The 11,224-nt window shown below is 38.8% G+C and overlaps 1 protein-coding gene across 1 annotated transcript in view; it reads right to left on the reverse strand.

Annotated features, from left to right (window-relative positions):
• Positions 1–2,451: 2,451 nt before the first annotated feature.
• The window catches only part of LOC109959265 (complement factor B-like), a 12,529-nt gene continuing 3,756 nt past the window's right edge, over positions 2,452–11,224 (reverse strand). Inside the window, exons 7-18 of the mRNA XM_020598492.1 lie at positions 9,236–9,380; positions 8,371–8,502; positions 7,807–7,911; positions 6,439–6,576; positions 5,856–5,974; positions 5,450–5,576; positions 5,091–5,229; positions 4,495–4,571; positions 3,551–3,651; positions 3,294–3,423; positions 3,086–3,135; positions 2,452–2,932 (exon numbers count right to left, since the gene is read on the reverse strand). Coding sequence (XP_020454148.1) covers positions 2,759–2,932; positions 3,086–3,135; positions 3,294–3,423; positions 3,551–3,651; positions 4,495–4,571; positions 5,091–5,229; positions 5,450–5,576; positions 5,856–5,974; positions 6,439–6,576; positions 7,807–7,911; positions 8,371–8,502; positions 9,236–9,380 — 1,437 coding nt within the window. The 3' untranslated portion in view covers positions 2,452–2,758. The remainder of the gene's footprint in view (positions 2,933–3,085; positions 3,136–3,293; positions 3,424–3,550; positions 3,652–4,494; positions 4,572–5,090; positions 5,230–5,449; positions 5,577–5,855; positions 5,975–6,438; positions 6,577–7,806; positions 7,912–8,370; positions 8,503–9,235; positions 9,381–11,224) is intronic.

An 11,224-nucleotide genomic window follows, 5' to 3' on the forward strand; every position in this document is an offset into this window, starting at 1 on the left:
AACCACTTACAATTTGAGTTATTAGGTAAATCACTTTTGCAATTCAAAAACACATAAATCTGCATTATTATTATTATTTTTATTATTATTAATTGTTATATTTAATAAGTTTAATCATAGACATTACTTTACTTTATTTTATTGTCTCTGCAAAGACAAATTTGTCTCAGAGTAAGACCATACATCATTACACATTAAATAACAAAAGATCATACACTATACCAATATTGATAGAATAAATACCTTCTATTTTACAATCTGTTATATTAAAAATATCTTCACTTGTGTATAAGCAAAGCCAGGAGTGAAGCAGGACTGTAGCCAAACTACTGCAATGTGTATCTGAGATGATGCTCTCATTACCTCTTCTCTGTACTCATGCCAGTTTCTGAGAGAATTGTGACATTACTGGTTGGTCATTTACGGGTACTGATGTCTGGTTTGTTTCTTTGTTGCATCACATTGTGACCTGTGTTTGATTTTATCAAGCTGAAACTTTAATCTGTCTCCAAGCCACTGGTCCAAGGCATGAGCAATATTGACAAATCTCTATCACAGTCTGGGTATCAATACACAATGATATACAGGAGTAAGGTTTTTAAAAAAGATGTCAGATAATGGTTTAGCCATTAGCTGCATACCACTCTGTAAATGGTATAGCAACATCTCTGCTGGAGGACTGATTTATACAGTGCCTTGCGAAAGTATTCGGCCCCCTTGAACTTTGCGACCTTTTGCCACATTTCAGGCTTCAAACATAAAGATATAAAACTGTAATTTTTTGTGAAGAATCAACAACAAGTGGGACACAATCATGAAGTGGAACGAAATTTATTGGATATGTCAAACTTTTTTAACAAATAAAAAACTGAAAAATTGGGCGTGCAAAATTATTCAGCCCCTTTACGTTCAGTGCAGCAAACTCTCTCCAGAAGTTCAGTGAGGATCTCTGAATGATCCAATGTTGACCTAAATGACTAATGATGATAAATAGAATCCACCTGTGTGGAATCAAGTCTCCGTATAAATGCACCTGCACTGTGACAGTCTCACAGGTCCGTTTAAAGCGCAGAGAGCATCATGAAGAACAAGGAACACACCAGGCAGGTCCAAGATACTGTTGTGGAGAAGTTTAAAGCCGGATTTGGATACAAAAAGATTTCCCAAGCTTTAAACATCCCAAGGAGCACTGTGCAAGCGATAATATTGAAATGGAAGGAGTATCAGACCACTGCAAATCTACCAAGACCTGGCCGTCCCTCTAAACTTTCAGCTCATACAAGGAGAAGACTAATCAGAGATGCAGCCAAGAGGCCCATGATCACTCTGGATGAACTGCAGAGATCTACAGCTGAGGTGGGAGACTCTGTCCATAGGACAACAATCAGTCGTATACTGCACAAATCTGGCCTTTATGGAAGAGTGGCAAGAAGAAAGCCATTTCTTAAAGATATCCATAAAAAGTGTCGTTTAAAGTTTGCCACAAGCCACCTGGGAGACACACCAAACATGTGGAAGAAGGTGCTCTGGTCAGATGAAACCAAAATCGAACTTTTTGGCAACAATGCAAAACGTTATGTTTGGCGTAAAAGCAACACAGCTCATCACCCTGAACACACCATCCCCACTGTCAAACATGGTGGTGGCAGCATCATGGTTTGGGCCTGCTTTTCTTCAGCAGGGACAGGGAAGATGGTTAAAATTGATGGGAAGATGGATGGAGCCAAATACAGGACCATTCTGGAAGGAAACCTGATGGAGTCTGCAAAAGACCTGAGACTGGGACGGAGATTTGTCTTCCAACAAGACAATGATCCAAAACATAAAGCAAAATCTACAATGGAATGGTTCACAAATAAACATATCCAGGTGTTAGAATGGCCAAGTCAAAGTCCAGACCTGAATCCAATCAAGAATCTGTGGAAAGAACTGAAAACTGCTGTTCACAAACGCTCTCCATCCAACCTCACTGAGCTCGAGCTGTTTTGCAAGGAGGAATGGGCAAAAATTTCAGTCTCTCGATGTGCAAAACTGATAGACATACCCCAAGCGACTTACAGCTGTAATCGCAGCAAAAGGTGGCGCTACAAAGTATTAACTTAAGGGGGCTGAATAATTTTGCACGCCCAATTTTTCAGTTTTTTATTTGTTAAAAAAGTTTGAAATATCCAATAAATTTCATTCCACTTCATGATTGTGTCCCACTTGTTGTTGATTCTTCACAAAAAATTACAGTTTTATATCTTTATGTTTGAAGCCTGAAATGTGGCAAAAGGTCGCAAAGTTCAAGGGGGCCGAATACTTTCGCAAGGCACTGTATATGCCATCACATCTCTTACCCTAATTCAAGGTGTATTAAACATTAGAATATGCTCCTCTTCAACAACATCAAGACACACGTTAATACCGATTTTATTAACTTTTTTACATACTGGATGACCACAGAAAATGCTGAATTCATGATGAATAAAGGTATAATGTGTACATTTTGGATCATTTACAAAAAAATGTAGTTAAGTGAACTGTTTGCACGAAGGTAGTTGTACATTTTAAGAATGGATAGTGCTGAAAAGAACAATTACAATTTTTTTGTAATTTGAGAAATGTTTATCTGAAAATTATAGTTTCATTCTGAAACAGTCTGGGGAAAAAATCCTCATGGAATGTAAAATTATCAAAATACCAAAAGTCAGTGTTTTTAAAGATACAGTAACCATAAATGATAGAAGTAAAATGGTAAATTTACAGTATTTAGTATTTAGTCCACAAATTGAAGTGGCTCAAAGTCATTCTGAGTGTCATTTCCAAGGTATTGCTTGAGAAAAGGAACAACTCTGAAAAGATTTATATGGAAATCTCTGGAGGCGTCATCTGACTCGACAACACCGCCCCCCTCGCACTTATTCTTGGTTCCCCAGCTGACCACTCCAATCTGTGGAAGAAATGGTTGGTTACTTTACAGAGTCAACAAGAAGGTGTCACCTCCTATATCCCTATGGAAGTTTATTTTCCTTAATATATTTGCCATTGGATGATGCTCATTTGTGACAGACTGTTGGACACATAAGAATGAATATCTGTTTACCTGTACTGTGCGCTGATGATGATGCTTGAACACAGCACCTCCAGAGTCACCTGTCCCAACAAATACACACACATATCTGGTTACGCCCCAAAATAAATAATGTGTCTCAGTTAGTGAGCTGTACCGCTGTTGTATTCATCACGTATGAAGAGCGGAAGAACAAACAAATACAGCAAACTTTAAATTTTGCTTTATAACTGGAGCTTACCTGTACATGCTATATGATCTCTCTGAGGAGTCAGACCACCAGTGCACAGGAAGTTATCAGTCACAGCAACCTCTGGATTTTTTGTTTTTATGCCTTTTGCCTCTAGTGCATGTCTGATACAATCACCTCTCTGCATTGCACAAATGGAATAAGAACAATAGCTCAAAGTGGCTTGTAGGACTGTATGTGGAAAAATGAACAAAGCAGTCACATACACATAGCTTACACACAACACAGCTCAGCAACTGAAAACTCACATTATCTCCAAGCTTAGCGCGAACATTTTTTTCAGCTGCCCATTTGTCTGTCCTAGTCATGAAATTCAGTTCTTCCAATTGAGTCTTTAACAGAAGCTGCTCTGTATTAAGAGAACACAAAAATACAGCAACTTGTAACCTGAGGCTCATAACAGACTTTTCATTTTAACTGCAAGGAACAGTAAACTGGCAGGAGGAAATCTGATAATCTCCTCCCTATTTAGGGTTTATAAGTAGCTAATAACCAATAATATATAAAATAAATGTATAACATATACTAGTTTAGAATACACTAGTCCACACTAATATAAGCTAATTAATTGTAAGGACATTAAAAGTTTATTTATTGTATTTGTCAACAACTATATAAATCCTTTGTATGAAGGAATTGTAGCAAATACTGTGTGAATGATTAAAAATGTGGAAAAAACAGTGGAAAGACAGTTTATATGAATATTAAATAAGCTTATATTTCTTATTTTTGTTAATTGTTTGTATTATATTGTTTTTATGTGTATTTATTAGCATGTAATATAGCTTTGACAAGACTTTTGGTCTAAAATTAATCAACTAGAAAAATCATCTGGAAACTGCAGTTTCAACCATCTAATGGTGCTAACAATGGTTTAATTAGCAAAAGCTGAAAAATCACTAACCACCAGCTCTCTTTAAATGAGATTTCTATTTCATCTGCCTGAGATCATTAATTACAGGAGTAGTAAATCTGCCATTGGTGCATATGCACCATGTGAAAATAGAAGCTTAACAAGCATAGCAGCAGTAAATGAGATGTGCACGGTATAATAAAAAGTTCATTGAGCAGGGGCTCCCAGGTGAGGAATCAGTTTATGCAGTGTCACCCAGTTCTGCAAAAAAGATAAGTATTTTGTAGTAGGTATGAAGACCAAGCAGTGTGTTGCAGTGTGTCTGTAGAGTTATTGTACCTTGTGCTTTACAAGTGGATTTGCCAACCATTTGTAGAGCTTCGCTGGTCTCCTGGGTGCAAGGTATGCAAATAGGTCTGGATGAGATAAAGTATTATATCATGAAGAGGATGATGTTCCAATGAAACTATTTGTAACACTGGATATTTATTTATAAGAAATACAGTGCTAACACTCCCGATTTTGGCTTGTGTATGTGTGAGAGCTGGGACACTGTTGGATCCATGGTCCTAAAAGTGGTGGGACGAAATGTTTTTGAGCTCCTCAACAGTTGGATCAGTCATATAATCGAATCATTCTATACCTTGGCCTGTATTATTTTTACTTTATAGTCTACCGCCAATCTTTCATCCAGATTATTTTTCTCTCAGTTCTTCACTTGCCTTCTCCATTTCCAATTTTGTTTTCTGTTGTGCCCCTGATAACATTTTCACTCCTGAGCTACTATGACATTTGAACAAAATGGACAGTTTTCCTCCACCTAGATTTAACTTTTTAGAAAATACAGAGACGTGAATGATAGATACAAGCACATTAATAGATACACAACATTGCAAGCAATTCAAGTGTGCCCCCCCCCACCCCAACCCCCTTACCGAACAGAAATTGAAATTTTAACATCTTTCTCCAGTTGGATGAGAGCCACATCGTAGTCATAGAACTCATCCACACCCTCATCGACTTTACCCTTAATGTTGTAGTTTGGGTGTAATATAAAGGTTTTTACTTTTTTCACTGTAAAAGAGACACAATCAACTGTTAGTATTGATTTAGTATTGATTAGTTTGACTTCAAAACTTTGAATAATAAAATAGCCATTACCAAAGCAAAGTACAGACTTAATTTAAACTGTAACACCACATGAACAGCTAAAATGTAGGTATGTCATGTTCATATACCTAAAGAGAAAAGGCATGAGCAGCCATACAGACATTAAATAAACCTTTATCATTACCTTTGCGATCCATTCTATCATCAATCTCAACTTTGACATCGTCTGGCTTGTCCCCAAATCTGAAGCAGTGAGCTGCTGTCAAGATCATCTTAGAGTTCACCAGAGAGCCAAGGCATTTCCTTCCTCCCTTCAAATTTTAATCTTAAATAAATCCACTATAAAAAAAAAACAAAAAAAAACATGGACAACATAGCATGATGGTAGAGTAGATATTTAGGAAACGGGGTTTCATAAAATGTACATCTGAAGATTTGACTCCACTATATTCACTAAGCCAACTGGTGGAAGGGTATATCCCTCTAAATTTGTATGATGTAGTACAGGGAATGAAGACTAAGGCTCATTGTGAGCTACTGTATATACTGAGTGTTGCATGAATGAAGTTCAAAGAAAAGCTGAAACAAACCTCAATATAAATGAAGGCTAACCATGGATACATTTTTTTCTTCCTCTCTATGTCGTCTTTGTCTATGACTCTGTCGTAGTCCTTATGAAGACCACATAGGCCCTTAACTGCATCTTCATCTGTATAATACACAAAATGATAGACATCCTTTCCCACATACATTGGGTTCAATATGACAATATATACAATTACATCTCATTCATTTAGCAGATGGTTTTATCCAAAGCAAAGTTTTTAATGATCTTTTATCTTAACAGAAGTAGATATATGATGCCTGTATAAGTAAGCTATATAACGTAATGGTCCAGTGGGATACTTTTATCATATCAGTTAATCCCAGCTACATCAGCGGTGTCAGGCTCTGTATCATATAGAGATAACATAAGATGAAGATTGATTGTCCTGCCTGCTCTTATAAGCACTTTAGGAAACAAGATAACAATATTTTGCCCTTCACTTATGATCATATATCTTCTTTGTGTCAAATGTGAGGGTGGAGATGAATGCTAGGGTAAACACTGATACACAAATGCACATTGCTGCTCTATTCAGCCTTCTGACCTTATTTTCAGAAATGACATACCAATCATTTCATCAAAGGTATCTTGCAAACGATCAAGGCCCTTCATTCTGAAGTAATGCTTTTCGTTGGCCTTTGTAGTTGTGAGAGGCTGCAGGTCGTCATCAAAGACCTCAGCTCCAATGCCAAAAATATATATGTCTGTAACAGATTGGAGCATAGCAACACATATTAGACTCTCTGTGTTAAAACATGTTCTGTAACAATTACAGTAAATATTACTGACAATATTACTCGGTTATTGGTTGGGGGGCGTAAGAAGGACCACATAACACCAGTACTGGCATCTCTCCACTGGCTTCCGGTGCGTTACAGGGTTAATTTTAAGATTCTTTTATTTGTTTATAAATCCTTAAATGGGCTGGCACCATCTTATCTTGTGGAACTTTTGCGTCCATATAATCCGTCGTGGTGCCTCAGATCAGCAGATCAGCTTCTTCTGGAGGCACTGAGGGCCAGGTGGAAAACTAAGGGGAATAGAGCCTTTGCTGTGGTAGGTCCAAAACTGTGGAATGCCTTGCCGCTTTATATTAGGCAGGCCCCCTCCCTGTCTACTTTTAAGTCTTATTTGAAAACCCACTTGTATTCATTGGCGTTTGGCCAGGAATGAGACTCTGTCTGTAGTGTTAGTGTCTATATTATTGTTTATAGCTTTTTGTGTGTTGTTTTTATATTTTGAATGATATGTTAAGTGCTTTGGTCAGCTGTGTTGTGGTAAAGTGCTATAAAAATAAAGTTGAGTTGAGTTGAGTTGAGATATAGTGTGAGTCTGTAAGCGTAGAGACACATGGGGGCGGGGAGCCAATCCCAGCAGACATTGGGTGAAAGGCAGGATACACCCTGGACAGGTCGCCAGTCTATCACAGGGCTGACACTAAGAGACAGACAACCACAAGCCCACACTCACTCCTACGGGCAATTTAGAGTTTCCAATCACCCAAAGCTGCATGTCTTTGGACTGTGGGAGGAAGCTGGAGAACCAACGCAGGCAGAGGGAGAACATGCACACTCCACACAGAAAGGTCCCTGGTGGGCTGGGGCTCGAATTCGGAACCTTCTTGCTGTGAGGCACCAGTGCTAACCACTGCGCACCATGACACCAGAAATCAGCTGAAATCATGAATACTACAGCGACAGTCTCAATTGGCTTTCCTGAACATTATTTCTTCTTGTGCACTGATTCGCTAAGCTAAACAGCCAATCAGAGTGGTCTCTTTCGCCAGCAAGGTCTGACACTGATTCAACATGTAGCCAATAGCCGACGGTTGCCAATGACTGACCATAGGCTTGGTGTATAATAGGCATAAGGCAGGGCTGAATAATGAAAATCAGCAACACAAATCTGCACAGCAAATTAAAAATAAGCCTCACCAAGATAGTCTTCTCTTGTTGAAGTCTCACCAGTGTAGTTCATGTATACCTTATTTTTTATTTGTGCCACAGTAGGTGCAGGTGAACCGCCCATATTATAAGCTCCTGTAACAGAAATAACCAGTGTGTTAAAACAAAACACTTTTTTTCAGTAGGCACCATTCACATTTAAAAACTGTTTTAAATTGAACTTAAAACATAGGCTACAATATAATTATTTATGGACCTTTAAAGCCCACAGATTAATACATTATCTTTCATCTTATACATTTTTGTAAGAATTTAAAAAACAAGTGCTGCCAAGGGAATTTGGTTAAAGCCAGGCTACCTGTGTAGTCCTTTGTCCAGTCTTTATCGCTAAACTAAGCTAAGCTAAGCTAAGCTAACTGGCTATTATCTGTAACTTCATATTTGCTGTACAGACATAAAAATAAGCATCTTTTCTAAAATGTCAGACTCTTTATTTTAAATAGTTGCACCATGAATATTCAAATTCTTTATTTCTCACAGTGAAAGAATTTGCTGAAATCCATCAAATATACCAATGCTTGATGCTGAAATTACCATCTGTAAAAATGATGAGGGCATGGCGATGTTCCTTAAAAGCCTCTTTCCCAACTTGTTGCTCTATAATAGCCATTCGCTCCAAGAAGTTGCTAAAGATGAGGTTCAGATCTGTTCCTGCAGTGATTTGATCTGTGAATCCAAATATACACAGAGTGAAACATAACTTCAGGTTCAAGCTGCGTATTAAAACTATAGTTCTGTCAGGTTTGCCCGGCTGCACCTTCCTCTCTTCTCTCTTTCTCGCTCTAGTCTGCTCCTTCTCACTGACTCTCTTGATTAACACACCTGTCCTGATTTTCTGACACTCTTCAGCTGCGCCTCCTTTGTCACTCCCTATTTATACCCGGCTTTACCTTCACTCCCTTGCTGGTTCTTTCTATGTCGTTAGCCTTCTTTGCATGACTGAGTATACTATTTTTTCTCCTGTTTTCACATATGTTAGTTCTAGCGTCTCCTGTTGTTTTACCTGGACCTCTCCTCTGGACCTTGGCTTCCTCAGCTCCACCAACCTCTTCCACAGGTCGATGCACAGTCTCATCATTCAATCCACTCTCTGTTACTCCTCAGTCTACCGGATCACCACCTTGACCAGCTCAGGAGTGTCGCCTTCCCTTGCAGCCCAACCTCATCACTCCACGGACAATAACCCCTTCACTAATGCTGGTCATCACCCGGTGATATTCATTCATTCATTCTATTTTTTTGTATATAAGTCTTGCACCCCTGTTGTAGCACTGTTAATAAACCCACCTATTGCACCGAAGCCAGCCGCCTGGGTCTGTTCATTTCTGCTCGCTCACAATTGTGGCGAGCGATCCTAACAAGTTCCAACAACATTGCATCTCTGATCTGTTGGACTCACCACTTATTTTAAAATCTTTCAGCTCCTTCTTGACAGAGCTTAGTTGTACTTTTCCATCCAACATGTCAAGAATATCGACAACCGGAAATATTTCAGAGGAGAAAAAGACGATGTGATAGTTTGGAGTCACACTAAAGGATGAAATCTGTGGAGACAAAGCAAATCATCTGAATAAAAGTTGGATGATCTTTATTACTGTGTGAACTTTTGACACAACTTTGTAAATACATATAAACTTGTCAAAATTTTTGTCAATGCAACACCTCCTTAGGATCCAAACTGCTTATGGTTGTTATTTTGTTGAGTAATTGATTCATTTATCAGCAGAAACAGTATTCCCTAGTGTGCACTGACAACAAGCCAAGGGACTCACGCCAAGAGGCATCAGTCAGCTCTATGATGTGCAATTCATAATGAAATTTACTTCTAATGGGCTGTTGTCCTGTACCCAAATGGAATGAGATTATGTTTGTACATGTTACGTGCACAGTGTGCCAAACATGCTTCTAAAAATGTGTCAGAACACAAATGATTCATATGTCAGCTCACAACAAGAGGATAAATTAATAAAATCTCAGTGGGATTAGTATTAGGACTGTCACATTCAAAAAGCTGGAAGTATAGCCACAAAAAAAAAATGATTAAATGCTTTGAAATAATCTAATTCATCTTTGAAACTTGTGAAATGTTATATAATTCTACCTCTTTTCACAATATAACAAAAAAACACTTTCGGGTTGCAAGCGAGAGCAAACGTCTTTACTGCTTCTCTTGTCTGTTCTACGATTTTTCACATCTTCCACATTGTCAAGTCTTTGAACAAATTCTACAACTACTAAAATGCCTCCTAGAGGGAAAAGAGCTAATAAATCCGAAGTGAACGAGGATGTTGAGGCTGAAGAAGATTCTATTTCAGCGGTGCAAGTAGCTGAGATGATGAATCAGCAGAAGATTATGTTCACTGCGCTTATGTGCCAACAGCATGAGAGTTTCCAAGGCTTTGTGAAACTAATTATGGAGACAAATAACAAGAGATTCGACGACTTGACCAAAGAAATGCAGGAGATAAAAACGAGTTTGCAGTTTACCCAGCGAGATGTGGACGCGATTAAAGCGGCCGTGGGGGTGCAGGAAAAAATTGCCAAAAACACTTGTCGGGACATCGACAAAACCCGAGAGAGTCTAATAACTATTGCGTGTAAAATGGAGCATTTGGAAGCACAGTCCAAGCAAAAAAAACTGATCTTCAAGGGAATCAAGGAGTCAGCTGGAGAAAGCTGGACGGAAGCGGAGTGTAAGGTGAAGGAGATTTTAAAGGACAAACTGCAAATTCATCAAGATATAGAGATGGAAGGAGTTTACAGAGTCGGGAAACTGTCTGATCGGGGTCCAAGGGGGGTGATGGTTAAGTTGATGAAGGACAAAGATAAGACAAACATTCTGCAGCAAGCCAAGAAGCTTAAGGGAACCAAGATTTACATCAATGAAGATTACCCCGAGTCTGTGAGGAAGAGAAGAAGAGAGTTGATGCCGATGTTAAGAGCGGCTAGGGAGAGAGGAGAAATCGCGTTTCTGCGATACAACAAACTGGTGACCCGACCTCGGAACCAGGATCTTGGACCCATGACCAGCACGCCGAGACAAGGAGAGTATGATGGGGCCGCTGGACCCTCTCATGTCTGAAGAAACTTGCAGCTATACTGATATCTGCGATGGCAGATGAGCTTTGTATCAACAAGCATGACCAATGGACGATATGAGGCAAGTGATTTGCTACAGAAGTTAATAGATTTTGAGGGACGGGATCTGGAACTGAACACATTTGGAGACACTGAAATTCATTATCATGAACCGGACGATGGCTTTGACCCTGAAAAAAACTTTTTCAAGAACTTTGAAAATAACTGCAAGTATTACACGGATGAGCAGTTTAACAGCAATGTCAAGACTGAAAACAAATTATCATTAATTCACTTTAATAGCAGAAGT

The sequence above is a fragment of the Monopterus albus genome, unplaced genomic scaffold (genome assembly GCF_001952655.1).
Source record: "Monopterus albus unplaced genomic scaffold, M_albus_1.0 scaffold38.1, whole genome shotgun sequence".
NCBI lineage: Eukaryota > Metazoa > Chordata > Actinopteri > Synbranchiformes > Synbranchidae > Monopterus > Monopterus albus.